At 45.5% G+C, this 16,930-nt stretch overlaps 2 protein-coding genes across 5 annotated transcripts in view; one reads left to right on the top strand and one right to left on the bottom strand.

Moving 5' to 3' along the window:
* The window catches only part of TOMM34 (translocase of outer mitochondrial membrane 34), a 35,000-nt gene extending 21,748 nt beyond the window's left edge, over positions 1 to 13,252 (bottom strand). Inside the window, exons 1-2 of one of the 3 annotated variants that reach the window (XM_033962990.1) lie at positions 13,103 to 13,252; positions 3,867 to 4,002 (exon numbers count right to left, since the gene is read on the bottom strand). In XM_033962990.1, coding sequence (XP_033818881.1) covers positions 3,867 to 3,993 — 127 coding nt within the window. In that variant the 5' untranslated portion in view covers positions 3,994 to 4,002; positions 13,103 to 13,252. Of the gene's footprint in view, positions 1 to 3,866; positions 4,003 to 12,944; positions 12,964 to 13,102 lie in introns of those variants that run through there. The other 2 variants (XM_033962991.1, XM_033962992.1) reach the window with 2 other exon arrangements.
* A 57-nt stretch (positions 13,253 to 13,309) lies between these two features.
* Positions 13,310 to 16,930, top strand: part of STK4 (serine/threonine kinase 4) — a 124,051-nt gene continuing 120,430 nt past the window's right edge. Inside the window, exon 1 of one of the 2 annotated variants that reach the window (XM_033962993.1) lies at positions 13,310 to 13,495. In XM_033962993.1, coding sequence (XP_033818884.1) covers positions 13,461 to 13,495 — 35 coding nt within the window. In that variant the 5' untranslated portion in view covers positions 13,310 to 13,460. Of the gene's footprint in view, positions 13,496 to 15,567; positions 15,696 to 16,930 lie in introns of those variants that run through there. The other variant, XM_033962995.1, reaches the window with a different exon arrangement.

The following is a 16,930-nucleotide window of genomic DNA, read 5'->3' as shown; positions in this document are numbered from 1 at the left end:
GGCCAGGGCACCAGGTTTAGTGTGCCATCGGCTGAAAGGTTTGTGGGACACTGGTCCAGATTGTAGGGATGTTAAGGCAGCAGGCCTCCAAGCATGCAGAAGCTGTCAAAAGGAAGAAGAAGGGCCTCTCTCCCTATATCTCTCCCTATAAATCTCTTCATGTTTCTCTTCTAGCAGCATCTCAGCAAGAAGCAAGCATAAAATTAAGCAGCACATGCTGAAAGGTGCCAGGGCATGCAGGCTTAGATTCAGGAACACTTTCTGCAGATTATGTATAGAATCTCTGTAAACCTTGAAAATGTAATGAGACAATTTAACAAACTAAAGAATAGAAAGTCACCTGAGCCAGATGGTATACATCCCAGAGTACTGATAAAACTAAAAAATGAACTTATAAAGACCTGGGAGTGATGGTGGCACAACATTGACGGCGTCGGTGCAGTGCGCCACAGCCTCAAGGAAAGCAAACACAATGTTGGGTATCATTAAGAAAGGTATCACAACCAGGATGAAGGAAGTCATCCTGCCACTGTATCATGCAATGGTGCACCCGCACCTGGAGTACTGTGTCCAATACTGGTCGCCGTACCTCAAGAAAGACATGGCGGTACTTGAGAGAGTCCAGAGTAAAGCAACTAAGCTAATAAAGGGTATGGGGGACCTCTCATATACTGACAGACTGAAAAAGCTGGGGCTTTTCTCCCTGGAAAAGCGACGACTCGGGGGAGACATGATAGAAACCTTCAAGATCATGAAGGGCATAGAAAAAGTGGACAGGGACAGATTTTTCAAACTAAGGGGAATCACAAGTACAAGGGGGCACTCTGAGAAATTGAAAGGGGAAAGGTTTAGAACAAACGCCAGGAAGTTCTTTTTCACCCAGAGGGTGGTGGATACATGGAACGCGCTGCCGGAGGATGTGATAGGCAGAAGTACGCTACAGGGCTTCAAAGAAGGTCTGGACAGGTACCTAGAGGACAAAGGGATTGAGGGGTACAGATAAGAGTAGAGGTAAGGTTACAGGGATAGGATTAGAGGTAAATTGTAAAATTAGTCAGAGACCACTGTTCAGGCAGTGGGCCTGATGGGCCGCCGCGAGAGCGGACCGCTGGGCGAGATGGACCTCTGGTCTGCCCCAGCGGAGGCAAATTCTTATGTTCTTATCTTTTAAAAACAAGTGTGGTTCTGGAAGATTGGAGGGTGGCCAATGTAACACCAATTTTTAAAGATGAGTTGATATTGGTGCTAGGTAAAATGGTCGAAACTATTATAAATAACAAAATTACTGAACATACTGTATACATAGACATGGATTAATGGGACAAACCAACATGGATTTAGTCCAGGGTTATCCGCTACATTTCTTTGAAGGGGTAAATAAACATTTGGATAGAGAGGTGAGCTGGTTGATGTTAGGTATGGGATGTTTAGAAGGAATTTGACAAAGTACCTCAAACAATTCCTGAGGTAATTAGAAAGTCATGGGATAGGAGGCAGTTTCCTACTGAGGCTTAAGAACTGGTTAAAAGATAGTAAACAGAGAATTGGTTTAAAGGTCAATATTCTCACTAGAAAAGGGTAGGTGGTAATGGGGTTCCCCAGATGTCTGTAGTGGGACCACAGCTTTTTAATATATTTAGAAATGATCTGGAAACAGGAATAATGAGTGAGGTTATTGTTTGATGACATGATGTTGTTAAATCACAAAAGGATTATAAAAATTGTAAGAGGACCTTATGAGACCTGGAGATTAGGCACCCAAATGGCAGATGACAATTAATATGAGCAAATGAAAAGTGAAGCATGTACGGAAGAGGAGCCCAGACTATATAGCTAAGCAATATGAAGTTCCACTGCCCAGGAAAAAAAGATTTTAGGTATCGTCAAAACCCTCTGCTTAGCGTACAGCAGCTACTAAAGAGCTCACCCTTCCACTGGAGGCGGTGTTTGATTAGCTGAGACTAAAGACCCCAAACCATGTGCTAACAGTGATTTGCTTCCGTCGTGACACTCACCATTAGTCCTTTCCCCCACACGCGGAGCTTGAGGGAAACTCACCATGCCACCCCAGACAATGAGGGAAGTCTCCTCGTCTCAAACCATGCAGTTAAAGTAGTAGCCAGAGTAGGAAATAGTACTGCACTGCTCCCCGGGAAGTAAAGTCAGGTAATGCCAGCAAACGGCTTTTTTTTCGTGAGGGGGAGCCTGTAGGCAGTACTGGACAGCAGGAGTAAGGAAATAGGAGGGGGGTATTGACCTGGCTCCCCATGTATATCCCCAAAGCACTAGGCTACTGCCAAGGCAAATATGCAATGGGAGCCGAAGCTGGAGGGAAGAATCCAGGAGCCTGAGAAAGTCCATCCATCTTCCTGCTGGAGATAGAGTATACTGGAGAGGTATGGAGTGTGTGGCGCAGTGGTTAAAACTACAGCCTCAGCACCCTGGGGTTGTGGGTTCAAACCCACACCGCTCCTTGTGACGCTGGGCAAGTTACTTAATCCCCCATTGCCCCAGGTACATTAGATAGATTGTGAGGAGAAAATGCTTGAGTACCTGAATAAAATAATGTAAACATTCTAAGCACCCCTGGAAGAACAGAATAGAAAATTGAATGAATGAATAGTGTGACAAGTTTCAGCCTCTGATAAGCAGAGCTGGTATTGCGACATCATAATGTCTCATTCCACCAATGCCTAAGAGCCAACCTCATCAGTGATGTCACAATGGCTTGTCCTATACTTGGCTCACTTTTACTACATTTTGATTTTTAGAGTGGCACAGTGGTTAAAGCTACAGCCTCAGCACCCTGAGGTTGTGGGTTCAAACCCACTCTGCTCCTTGTGACCCTGGCCAAGTCCCTTAATTCCCCCATTGTCCCAGGTACATTAGATAGATTGTGAACCCATCACCAAGACAGACAGGAAAAAATATTTGAGTACCTGAATAAATTCATGTAAACCGTTCTGAGCTGGAGGTGGACCAGGCCATTAAGAATAGTAGGGTGAGAGGGGTACTTCCAAGATTTGCAATATGAGCTTTTACAGTCAAGTGAAGCTGAAGATATCACCATCCCAAAAATATGGCTTTATGCATAAAGATATGACCATCCAAAAAATATAAAGCCATATTTTTGGGATGGTCATATCTTCAGCTTCACTTGACTGTAAAAGCTCATATTGAAAATCTTGGAAGTACCTCATGGTACATGTCTGCTGGTAAAGTTGTACCCTCAGCTGACTTACCTACCAGAAGCAGTATGGAGTCAAACTTTGCCCAACATTTTTGTTCGTGAATTTTGCCTACTTTGCTGACCTGTAGAAATGGAAGCACGTTTGCAAAAGATGTCAAACTTGGCACAGAAACTTGCCCCAAGGTATTGTACCAAACTGCAAAATTTCAAACTCTTAGGTAGTTTCCTTCTGCTGCAGTGCTTAAGCAAAGTTGGCGTTTTAGGTTACATGAGGCATGGGAGTGGATCTATTGCTTTTATTCAACCACCCCTAGCTCCTGATTAAATTGAGATAGATCCAAAATTTTTTGCAGAGTTTCATTTGAGACCCTAGACAACACCCCTGTAAAATTTGGTTGGATTTCAAGGGGGGGGGGGGTCAAGCGTGGGATCCTGGTCCACTTGACATGGAATGACCCTCTAGTCCTCTCAACTACCCCAAAAGATCCTAAATAGTGTCTGAACAAAAAAATAAATTAAAAGCAAGCCACTTTACAGAACTACTTATACTCAGCACTAGAACAACTATCTTAATGCTACCAGTTATAAAGAATATATTAAGTACTGCTGCCACTGATGGCTTCTATCAGCCCTTAATAGAGGCACAAAAGACAAGCAAAATAGGTAAGCCACGTACCTGATTTCTCAAAGATCTTAATGGCCTCTGTGTAATATCCAGCTGCTTGCCCATACTGGCCGTGTTTGAAGCTCTCATTACCAGCCTGCTTCCATTCAGAGGCTGAGCGTTTGCGCTTAGGGGCCATTCTCAGCAGCTGAAATGAGAACCGACATTCCCAGGTTAAGAATAATGCCTCTAAAAACTGTTCTCTTGCATCTACATTTTCTAAATGAGAAAATTCACTACCACCATACCTCTCTTATGTTGTTATAGACCCGTTTGCTCTCTCACTAGTTAAGTTTCTATTCCCTGCCTGCAGTTCTGTTCTCTTCCCTATAAAAGCTGAAACTCCTCCCTTTCTGTTTCTAAAGCCTTTGCTTTATGATTGGGTCTGTGGAAGTTTCTGTTTCTTTTTCTTGATCTCTAGCTTGCCACACTCAGACCAGGGAAAACCTTTCCAAGTTTTGCTTTCCTCTGGAAGTTCTGGCCCTGCTGGCCTTTGCCAATATACTACAGAGCCCTGGGTCTTGCCGTTTCTCCCTCTCAGCACTGTCCCTATATTTAGCTTGGGCTTTGACCTAATCTCATCCTCTTATTTTACATGTGATACTTGTATGATGCTTATTTTTAGAATTCTAAGCAAAAAGGACACCTATCTATGGTAGTCAAAGTTCCTTAAAGCCCAGCACTTTCCTTTCACTCCTGCAATATGCTTTTATTCCACCTTTTCAAACCAATATTCATGCAAAACTGATCACAAAACTAACAAATTGTATAAAATAGTGACACATCTAACATCTCAATATCATTTTCTGAAATTTCTTCAATATGATGAAAGACAAGTTTTTAGCAGCTCAAGAAATTGCCCCAACACAGCATTAGTAAGAGTGATTCACTCACAGTAAACCTCCCCTATTCCTACAGTCCTGAACTGTCAAGGCATTGAATCCTATGAAGGATAAAGTGGAGTAGTGAAAACAGAAATATTTTCTGTTGTGAGCTTATTCCTAATCCTCCTCAAATTCAGTAGCACTTCTGATAGAAAATCAAAGCAAGGCAAAGCCTTCAAAGGAAATAAGATTATTATATTCAGGCTATTTTTGTATTAAAGGTGTCTAGCATATTTACTGTGGATATCATGAAAACATGATCAGCCTGGAGTTATCAATGACCAGAATTGCCTACCTCTGTGCTAGTTGATGCCACCAGTGCAATGCAATTTTGAGCTTGCTTATAATCAAAGTGAAATGGTGGCCATAGTAAGCAGGTAAGCAAGTCATAAGTTGGGTAGAAGTCATGGGAGGGGAGGGAGGAAAATTGGTGTAGGGCAGTGTTTCTCAACTTCTTTAAGCCAAGTATCCCCTAAGCCTAATAAATACCAACCAAATATCTCCACCCAAGCTCTGCCCCAGACCTACTCAAGCTCCACCCAAGTTCTGCCCCAGACCCCATCCCCATAATAATAGTACTAATTGCAACACAATTTCTTCCATCCATTTTTCATATACACACACACAATACAATCTTATTAATACAAAATAGTAACCACAAAATCCCCGGTGGCGGCAGGGGGCAGGCAGGAACCCCCGGTGGAAGGCAGGGATGATTCACTGGTGGCGGTGGCCCACATACCCCCCAATGGTACACGTACCATGTACCATATACTGAGAAACACTGTGTAGGGCAGTGTTTTTCAACCGCTGTTCTGCGGCACACTAGTGTGCCGCGAGATGTTGCCTGGTGTGCCGTACGGTGCAGACACTGATTAGGCCTCAGGCCGGGTCCCGCACGCGCTCTCATGAGACTCCCCCGGTCCCCGCTGCTGTTCAGTTTCGATCTTCTGCTCTGACGCAACCGGAAACAGGAAGTTGCAGCAGAGCAGAAGATTGAACACTGAGCAGCCGCGCGTGCGCGGCTCTTTGGGAAAGCGTGCATGTCGCCGAAAAACAAAACCTACAAACTAAGGTGAGGCGAAGGGAGAGAGCTGGCTAAACAGTAGGATCGATTGGGCAGGCGAGTGGTGGCTGCGGGAACCGTGCGATCGCTCGTGTTCCCGGCTCAAATTGGAAGGAGGGAGTGAAAGGGAAAAGGATTCTGGGCCAAGGGGATGAAGATGGAAAGAAAAACCCACAGCAGGAAAGAAAGGGAAGGACAGGCAGGTGAGCCAGATGCTAGAAGCAGGGGGGGGGGGAAGAAAGAGAGAAAAAAGCTAGATGGGGTTGAAAAGAAGAGACACACTGGTATGGAAGAGGAAGATAGGGGAAATCTGGACACAGGAAGGTAACAGAAAGAGGGGAAATTATGTGCATGGGGCATAGGGACAGAGACATAAAGGGGACATGCCATGGGGATGGTATATGGACACAGGGGGGGGCAATGACAGATACATAGGAGAGATATTAGAAATGGAGAAAATAGGAGCACAGAAGCGAGATGGTTTGTGGGGATGGGACAGGGACCAAGCTCGCAGGCTCCAGTGGCTTGCACTAATTACATTGTAACGTGCCATGAAAATAAGAGGGAGGAAGGTAGATAGATAAGCCACGTGAGAGGAGCTGAAGGGTAGTAGAAAGGAACAGATGGTAAAGGAGGGAGGGAAGGGTGGTGGTGGAAAGGAATAGGACAGACATTGAAGGAGGGTGGAGAGGAACAGACCCCGAAGGGAAATGTGGAAGACAGAGTGGGAAGAAGACAGATGCCAGACTATGGGGGAGCGGAGGGAAGAAGATGGGTGCTAGACCAATTGGGGGGGGGGTGAAGGGAGAGGCACAGTAACAGCAAATGGAAGACGTAGAGAGAAGACACACAGTGGATGGAAGGAAATGAATGAGAAGATGTGGAAAGCAGAAACCAGACAACAAAGGTAGAAAAAAAAATTATATTTATTTATTTATTTTTTGCTTTAGGATAAAATAGTATATTAGTTGTGTTGATAAAAATTTATAAACAAAGCCCTGCCAGCTGAACATCTCTTTCTCTAGTTCAGCAGCAGGAACTTTGATTTATAAGAAAGGAATAAGCTAAATATTACAGTACTAAGGCTTATATGGATGCAGCGGGGACGGTGACGGGGCGGTGAATGGGATGGCAGTGGCGGTGACGGGGCGGCGGTGACAGTGACGGGGCGGTGAAGGGAACGGCTGTTGACGAAGAGCTACGTGTGTGTCTTTCTTCGATTCCAGCCAGAATATCAGCTTTGTGTTCAGCCAAACAGGCCCAGGTTTCGCACTGAATAAAATATTTTATAATTTTTCACTATTCTGTTTACTTAATATTTCATAATAAAGTAATTATAAAATACTTTCTTTGTGTTTATTTGATTCCTATTCAAGAGAATTACTTTATATATAGTCAATATAGGCACAGAGTTAAATTTTTTAACATTTTCTAATGGTGGTGTGCCTCGTGATTTTTTTCATGAAACAAGTGTGCCTTTGCCCAAAAAAGGTTGAAAAACACTGGTGTAGAGGACGCTTGGCAGATGTTATATATGTGTAAGTAGACAAAAAAAACAACAACTGAGGAAACTATAAAGGACACAACTGATACCTTTTTGATTTGAAGGTCCTCAGATAAGGAAAGAAACATTTGAAATGCTAATATCAAGGGACAGGTCAAAATTCTCAAGGTTGGGTTGAAGCTAGGTTAAGCTGAGAATAATGTACTGAAAATGATTAACTGTTTTGAGGTTTTCATAACGTGTTCTGGAAAAAAAGGCAGAGGAATTGGCTATTCTATCCTAAGCTGTGTCTGCCTTTGGTAACTTACCTTAAAATCATGCTAAGTTTCTTAGTTTTTCCCACTGCTTCTATGCACTTTAGTTTATGTATTCAGCTGAAAACGTTATCCTCATGACTGTCAACAGGGAGACTGATCCTTTTGTAAACACTTCTCAAGAAATGTAATTGTCATTCTAAAGACCTGTTTTGAAAAATGCTTTCATGTAAAATCTAATATAATAAAGCTCTAGCTGCATGTGCACTCCCACCTGCTTGCGCCAGTTTTCCGTGAGCTGTAGGTCTCTTGCAGGTAGGAGTGCACATGCGCGCCTAGCTGTGACAGTGGCCTGCCTGCTCTCCACCTCGCGCAGTCCGGAGTTTATTTAAAAGAACACGCCACAACGGCTCCTCCCACGAGCCGCTCCTGCGTCGGAGAAGGCTTCCGACACAGGCGCGATCATGAGAGAAGACACCCGGCACCCTCAAACCCAAAAATGTATAACGGGACCGCGGGAAGGGAAGGGGGGGCAGGGCAGCAAGGGACGAAGGGAGCCATGGTGCTATCCTGTCGGCTCCCACACACAACCTAATCCTCCCGCAGCCCGGACAACGAACTCCATAGATGCAGTGTGGCCAAACCAGCTCCCCACGGCCCAGCAGAGGCCCCGCGCCAGAGTGCGTCAGCAAACGATGCAGAAGCCAGCTCCCCCGGAGCCCAAATCCCAGCAGCGCCAGACGGAAATAGATAAGGTAAAGGGGAAATGGGATCTTGAATATGATTAGGTAAAAGCAGGACTGGACAGGGGGGAGGTAAAATCAAGGGAGAAGGGCTACTGCTGGACAGGGGGAGCAGGGAAAGGTACTACTGGACAGGGGGGGGAGGTAAAATCAAGGGAGAAGGGCTACTGCTGGACAGGGGGAGCAGGGAAAGGTACTACTGGACAGGGGGGGGAGGTAAAATCAAGGGAGAAGGGCTACTGCTGGACACGGGGAGCATGGAAAGGATACTACTGGACAGGGGTGGAGGTAAAAGCAAGGGAGGGCTACTGCTGGACAGGGGGAGCAGGGAAAGGGTACTACTGGACAGGGGGGGAGGTAAAAGCAAGGGAGAAGGGCTACTGCTGGACAGGGGAAGCAGGGAAAGGGTACTACTGGACAGGGGGGAGGTAAAAGCAAGGGAGAAGGGCTACTGCTGGACAGGGGGAGCAGGGAAGGGGTGCCGCTGGACAGGGGGGAGAGAAAGAAAGAAAAGAAAAGCCTAAGTCTGCACATATAATCTAGCACCCGTTAAACTAACGGGCTTAAACACTAGTACAATAAAAGCACTAGGGGCAAGATTTTCAAAACTTTAACATGGTTGCTAAACTGTTTTCTGGCGGTTTAGTCTGCACGCAAATTAGCGGCGGATTATCAAAATGGATTATCTGTCTTTAGCGAGGTTTCTAGCAGTCTCCGACAATGGCATTGAAATGAGTTCTCCTGTGGATTCTTATAAATCACTGAGGCGGGTTGATGGGGAGGTTTGTTGGATTTTTGTGTAAAATTTAGAGCTGCTCTGTTGTTCTTTGAACTTGTTTCTGATTGTTGTTTCTCTTGGCGCTCAATAAAATATACTTGACGATAAATCACTGAGGCATTTTTGAAAAGCAGTGTCGGATTTTGGCGACAAAAAGTAGCGACTGGTCCAGGGGTGCCGTTACAATGCCAGCACTTGTGTTTTGACTGTGGCTAATGAAAAAAAAAAGTGGAGGATAGTAAAATCTTGCTTCTTTTGAGTTTATAGAAGAGACAGGCATGTTTCATGCGTGCTTGTTAAAAGCCAACTTTTCTTCTTGAGCACGTGTACGATATCCTTGTCTTGTGTGTTTCTGGCTGTGTGTCATGATTAAATTTTACATAAAAACCAAATTACAAGATTTACCTGAATTATATTAGTTTTTTGTAGAGAAAACCAGAGCATGTTTTATGCGTGAATGATAAAAGTCGACGTAGCTTCTCCCCTTCCATTTGTCCAATAGCTCTTGTATGCCTATGACTGACATACCGCTTATGGCTTATTATATGGCACCACTGATGCTTTATGGCAGGGAAGATTCACAAAGCATGCCGGGATTTGTTCCGTGATTCCAGAATTCAATTCCGGTAGTTTAGAAGCGTTTCTGAGCCACTTGTATTTTGTGCAAGATTTGTGTTAAAATATGGATGTTGCTTCATATCTTCACGCTCGCCATGTTTTAATGAGAAGACATACAAGACCTGAACATGATGATGGTGATAACGGTGGACGGAGGGAGATACAGCAGGAGGTACAGTGTCCATGTAGGACTATGGTTCATGCACACATCCATGTGTTTATCGTGCATGGTGGTTTTAGAAGAAATGTCTATGTCGCGCATGATGTAATTATATTTTATGCTCAAACAACGCCCATGTTGATTGCATTGCATTGCTTTCCAGTGACATACGCACATTCACGCCTCTTTCCTTGTATATTCTATGCATGTGCCGGTCAGTGACTCGACGCATGTAAATTGAGCAAATCTCCCCCACTGTCCGCCGACATAATTTGCATGTAAGATTTTTGGAGAATGTCTCGCTTTTTTAAATTCGCTATCCATCGCTTTTTAACGTGGGTTTTTGAGAATCTTGCCCTAAGTCCCAAAATAAGAAGTCTATGCTAAGGTTTGTTTCCTCTTTCCAAAAATACTAAGACCAGGGGGGGCATGTGATGAAGCTACTAAGTAATAGGTTTAAAACAAACCAGAGAAAATATTTCTTCACTCAACATGTAATTAAACTCTGCAATTTATTGCCAGAGAATGTGGCAAAAGCAGTTAGCTTAGCAGCACTTAAAAAAGGTTTGGATAATTTCCTAAAACAAAAGTCCATAAGCCATTGAGATGGACTTGGGGAAACCTATGGCTTATTCTTAGGATAATATTGTACTTCCATGTGGGGCTATTTTTCCTTTCTTCTTTTTTGGATAAGTTATTCTTAGGATAAGCCATATAAAATCTATTTTACTCTTTGGGATCTTACCAGGTACTTGTGACCTGGGTTTGCCACTGTTGGAAATAGGATACTGGGCTTGATGGACCTTCAGACTGTCTCAGTATGGCAACTCTTTTGTTCTTATGGAAAGAGTGGAACCAAACAAATTTAGTGGTGCTTAAATGACAATAACAGGAATTGGGAAGCAAGGCAGTGCAGGCAGACGTCTACAGTATGTGCCCTGAAAATGGCAATGGCATCACATATATGTGGTATCACATTATACCTTAAGCTATAAATGTAACTTGTTGGGCAGTCTGGATGGACAGTACAAGTCTTTAGCTGCTAACCTCTATTATATTACTACTAGTTTTTTAGCCCGTTACATTAACGGGTGGTAGAAGCCCTTCTCCCTTACTTTTACCTCCCCACTGTCCAGCAGCACCTCTTCCCTGCCCCCCCCTGTCCAGCAGTAACCCTTCTCCGTTCTTTTTACCTCCCCCCTGTCCAGTAGTACCTGTTCGCTCTTGTCTGCTCACTCTCCAGCATCTGCTAGGCCGGGCAGCCTCGGGGCTTTTGCTAGGCCGGCCCGCCTTACAATATCGAAGTGGGCTGGCCTAGGAAATGGCCCGTGGCTGCTGCCGCTACTGGTTCAGGGGTGAGAAGAAGAGGCGTCGTCAGACATCAGCCGGCGTCAGAGATTGGGGCAGGAACGTTGCTAGGGAAACCGCCGCACATGTCGCAAACTGCCGGAAGCTTCTACTGCGCATGTGGCAGCACGGAGCCACGGATCATTGACGGCCGCACGGAAGTTGAAGTGCACATGCGCTAAGGGTTTTATTATAGCATATATAAGTAAATACTCGCTGCAAAATATATTACCCTGGACCTTTGCAGAAATATTCTCACATTGTGCTCACATTAAAAGTGGGCTACATACTCTGCATATCACAGAATACCTAAATTACCTCATCAATATACATTTTAATACAATTTGTGCTTCCACTCGAGTTAACACCCATGCACACATCTAAGCCCATAGTTTCTTTCTGTGTTGGCCTTTAAGTCTGCAGTTTAGATAGTGGTTCCCACATCTATCCTGAGGGAGCCAATAAGGTTTTGAGGATATCCACAATAAAAATTCATGAGAGAAATTTGTAGATATCCTAAAAACTTGACTGGCTGGCTATTTCCACAGGATAGATTTGTGACCGCATCTGGAATACTGCGTCCAATATTGGTCGCCGTACCTTAAGAAGGATATGGCGTTACTCGAGAGGGTTCAGAGGAGAGCGACACGTCTGATAAAAGGGATGGAAAACCACTCATACGCTGAGAGATTGGAGAAACTGGGTCTCTTTTCCCTGGAGAAGAGGAGACTTAGAGGGGATATGATAGAGACTTACAAGATCATGAAGGGCATAGAGAGAGTAGAGAGGGACAGATTCTTCAAACTTTCGAATAATAAAAGAACAAGAGGGCATTCGGAAAAGTTGAAAGGGGACAGATTCAAAACAAATGCTAGGAAGTTCTTCTTTACCCAACTTGTGGTGGACACCTGGAATGCGCTTCCAGAGGGCGTAATAGGGCAGAGTATGGTACTGGGGTTTAAGAAAGGATTGGACAATTTCCTGCTGGAAAAGGGGATAGAGGGGTATAGACAGAGGATTACTGCACAGGTCCTGGACCTGTTGGGCCGCCGCGTGAGCGGACTGCTGGGCACGATGGACCTCAGGTCTGACCCAGCTGAGGCATTGCTTATGTTCTTATGGAACCAGTGACCACCGAGTTAGGGTTACAGAGCAGTATTTTCCCAAAGCTATCCTAGAGTACCCTCTTGCCAGTCAGGTTATCCAAAGTTAGGGTTACCAGATTTTTGTAGGAAAAAAAAAAAAAAAAGAGGACATGTGACCCCGCTTCATTCCGCCCCCCCCCCCCCCCCAGACCCACACACACCGCATCTCATCCGCACATGCATGGATGCAACTCAATGACATCACATACACGCGTGCAACATCACTGCATCGCCTCCACGCAACCGCAGATGCCCTCCAGACGCCGCCCCCCCCCCCCCAATCTCTCCACAAAGTGCCAGGTTTTGAAAAGCCGTCCAGATACCTGTCCTCGAAAAAAAAAGAGGCCATGTCCGAATAAAATCCGGACGCCCGGTAACCCCCCTATCCACAGTGAATATGCCTGAAACTGCTTTGCACACGTGCCTCCGTTGTATGCAAATGTCTTTCATGCATATTCATGGTGGATATCCTGAAAACCTGACTGGCAAGGGGGGGGGGGGACACACTGGCATCGAGTTAAGTGCCCAAGATCAGCAGGGGCCTTCTCAGCCTGGCTTCCCTCCGTCCACAGGCCTGGGCCAGGCGATTACCCCGAGTCATGCGCTGAATATACGGTTCGCTCCTTTCCCTGTATCTTCTCCCCGCCATAAATAGAGGAAATATCGAAAAGGTAACACAACCCTGAGGAAATGAAACCTTTCTTCAAGTTACCACGCGACCCCCCCCCCCCCTCCCCTCCCCTCAATACCTTACAAGCAAACTTCCAGCATTGCCGTAGCGCCGACTCCAACGGCCCCCACCGCTCTCCCGTCACAAGATGGCGGCCGACCGCGCTGCTCAGGCCAGTGAGGGAGCCGCCGAGAAGCACGAGACTCGAGAAAGGCGCTCTCCCCGCCCTCACCCCACTTCCGGCCGACTTCCGCGTCTCGCTCTTCCTGTTTCCGCTCGGCGGGGTGTCGCAGAAGGCGGGCGATGCCGGCGCGCGCGGCCGGAGCCAGGGGGCTGCGTCGACGGCGGCAAGGGCGGGAGGTGTGGCGACGCTAGGCGGCGGAGCGTGGAGGGGGGTGGGGGGCGGCTGAGGGCGCCCCGGGGCCCGCCCCACAGCGATGGAGCCGGTGCAAATGCGGAACCACCCGCGACGGTGAGTAAAGCGGCCCCGGCCTCTCTCTCTCTCTTCTTGTCGGCCTCGGCGGCGGAGTTGATGCGGTGGCGTTATCGGCGCCCCTCGAAGGGGAGTCGGGAAAGGGGAACGCTGTCCGCCGGGCTCGGGCTCTCTCAGCCCGGAAAGAGCGGGCCCCGCCCCGACGGACAACTTCCTCGCGTCTTGGTGGGACTTCAAGGCCGACTTAGTTTCTTTCATCTACGCCTGGAGCTGGGGTGTCAAAGTCCCTCCTGGAGGACCGCAATCCAGTCGGGTTTTCAGAATTTCCCCAATGAATATGCATGAGATCTATGTGCGTGCACTGCTTTCAATGCATGTTCATTGGGGAAATCCTGAAAACCCGACTGGATTCTGGTTCTCAAGGATCGGAGCTGCCCACCCCGACCTAGCTCCTTTAACCTGAGAGTTTATCATAGGGGTCTCAAAGTCCCTCCTTGAGGGCTGCAATCCAGTCGGGTTTTCAGGATTTCCCCAATGAATACGCATGAGATCTATGTGCATGCACTGCTTTCAATGCATATTCATTGGGGAAATCCTGAAAGCCCAATTGGATTCCGTTGCCCACCCCCGACCTAGCTCCTTTAACCTGAGAGTTTATCATAGGGGTCTCAAAGTCCCTCCTTGAGGGCCGCAATCCAGTCGGGTTTTCAGGATTTCCCCCAATAAATATGCATGAGATCTATGTGCATGCACTGCTTTCAATGCATATTCATTGGGGAAATCCTGAAAGCCCAATTGGATTCCGTTGCCCACCCCCGACCTAGCTCCTTTAACCTGAGAGTTTATCATAGGGGTCTCAAAGTCCCTCCTTGAGGGCCGCAATCCAGTCGGGTTTTCAGGATTTCCCCCAATAAATATGCATGAGATCTATTTGCATGCACTGCTTTCATGGTATGCTAATAGATCTCATGCATATTCATGAGGGAAATCCTGTAAACCCGACTGGATTGTGGCCCTCCAGGAGGGACTTTGACACCCCTGATCTGGAATAAGTTTGTCTGCCAAGCCCTCCTGCCCTTGTTCGAAACCAGACTGAAGAGGGACCTCTTTTGTTAGAGCCTTCCACCCATAATCCTCCTCCCAAGTTTATTGTAAATTTGATTAAACGCTTATCAAAATACTAAGCGTTTTACAGCAATAAAATAGGAGTAAGAACAGAAATAAAAAAGAATTAAAAACAACAATTGAAATATACTTAGAGGAACAAGACACAAAATAAATGTGGGGAGAGCTAAAATAAATACAGAAATAAAACATATGAGCAAAAAAACAAAAGGACTAAGGGATTCAATAAGAAAAGAGCATTAATGAATCATGTATTTCTCCTTTTCTTAGATTTCCTTACACATCCAGGGTGGGGGGAGGGAAGTGAATTTTGAGGATTAAAATTACTTAATTATAATATTGTAATCACATCATATGTCTTATTGTATTAATAATTGGGAGGAGGGTGGGAGAAAATGATTGTTTTATGTATTACTTGTGTAGTTAATAGTGCGTTTTTATACAGTATTTTATGTTCAATTAATTTATTGCGCTGTCAAAGTTTGAAAACCGATAAAGACTTTTAAAAAATATATAAATAATGAATAAGAAGCTTTTTAAAACGGATTAATCGTTCCCCTTAACTGAACGTTTGGATTGTAAAGCTGTTTTGTGACTCCGTACAGCGCTGCGTACAGTCCGGTAGCGCTATAGAAACAACGATGATGCTGGGCGGGCGCGCGCCGAGTTCCAACCTTTTTTTTTTTTTTTGCAGGTCAGGTTTGTTGCAAAGCGTTGCTTTAGCGCCCCGGGAAGCCAGGCGATATTTCTCTTTGTTGCTGCTGCTGCTGTCGTTTTCATTCTAGGTGGCGCTAGAGAAATGATTCGTGGCTACGGGGTCTCCGTTCTCCCCTTTTGGGAGGCCTGGTAAGCCGGAAGAAGAGCGCAAAGAGTCCTAAAAGGCTGGCCAAGTTTTGTTAGTGGAGGGAGGTGGTATTACAAGCGCGAGGCTCGATTTGCGGAAGTCTGTCTGCAAAGTGACAGAAGAGCAGCTTGCAAGTGAAAGCGGCGTTTGTGGGTTGCAATAGAGCCGCTTGCTGTGAACCTGTGTGCGAAGAGATCTTCCTCCCGATTATCAGATGGCTTTTCAGTAATTCTCTTAATGAGAATTGTGCGCGGCGCTGATGGAGGGCTGGTAGGTACAGTTTGCTGTAAATAAAGGTGGCGAGGAAGTGGCGTGTGGGTGTGTATATATAAATATATTTTGAGAGTGATATTGTAGAAGGGTGAGAATGAAATGCTTGTCTTTTGGGGAACGATGCTATGATCTGCACTTGACTGAAGGATTAAGTGCTGTAAGAAAGCCCGGGAGTGGTTGACTAATTAGAAAATATATCTTAATACTGAAGTAATGTAGTTATATATTTGGAATGCAGAAATCCTAAGGAACAATATATGATGTGGGGGAGTTTCTATTGTATTTAGAACAGGGAAGGCTTAAGTGGGATTCAAGGTAGTGAAATGCAGTAGTATGTGGTGTCAGTGGTCAGAGCTGAAGGATGCTGGGGTAACTTAGAGAAAAGGAAGTGATGGTAGGAGAGAACTTCTAAATAAACAGAGTAGCCAACTGTCTAAGGGTGGCTGCCCTGCTACTTGAAGTTGCTCCTGTGTGGCCACATCCCTACCAGAGACCAGCCCATTTGTGCCATCACAAGGGCCTGCTCCATGGCTAGCCATCCTGGTCATAACTTTTAAAAATGAATTCCTGCTATTCATGAATTTGTTAGATAGCAGCTGGCTGTCCAGACATCTAAGGGTAGCCGTCGTGTTGGGTTAAATTTTGCTATTGAATTATGTTGTTGTGTAGGTTTTTTGTGAGATCTAATTTGGAGTATGCAGTAGGCTTTGCAGCCTGAAGGATATAGGCAATATGGAAGCAGAGGAAGGCTACCATAGTGGTGGTGTGAAATCTGCACTAGAGAATTACACGGACACATTTTCCCGTCCTGTCCCCACGAGTTCTTTTCCTATCCCTGCAAGTTATATCCTCATCTGCACAAGCCTCAAACACTTTAAAATCATAAGTGTTTGAGGTTCGTGCAGTTAAGGCAGAGCTTACAGAAAAGGGACAGTGACAAAAACTTGCAGGGATGGGGAAATTGAGTTCTGCGGGGATGGGGGACAAATTTGTTCCCGTGTCATTCTCTAATCTGCACCTAAGAGCTCTGAGATGGATCTAAATACATGTATTGTAGTGGAGAAGCAATACAGGAGAGAGATTAAGTACCCAAATATTTAGAAGGCAAATAATTTTTTCTTAATTATTTTTAAAACATGCTTATTTTCTCATTTTTCCTGTTTTGTTTTGTCTGTGTTTTAGTTTTGTATTTTTTACTTTGCTGCTCTTCTTTGTGCATCTTTTGCTCTCTC

Source organism: Geotrypetes seraphini, chromosome 11, assembly GCF_902459505.1.
Source record: "Geotrypetes seraphini chromosome 11, aGeoSer1.1, whole genome shotgun sequence".
NCBI lineage: Eukaryota > Metazoa > Chordata > Amphibia > Gymnophiona > Dermophiidae > Geotrypetes > Geotrypetes seraphini.
Note: the sequence above shows the minus strand (reverse complement) of the source record. Positions and strands in the feature narration are given on the sequence as shown.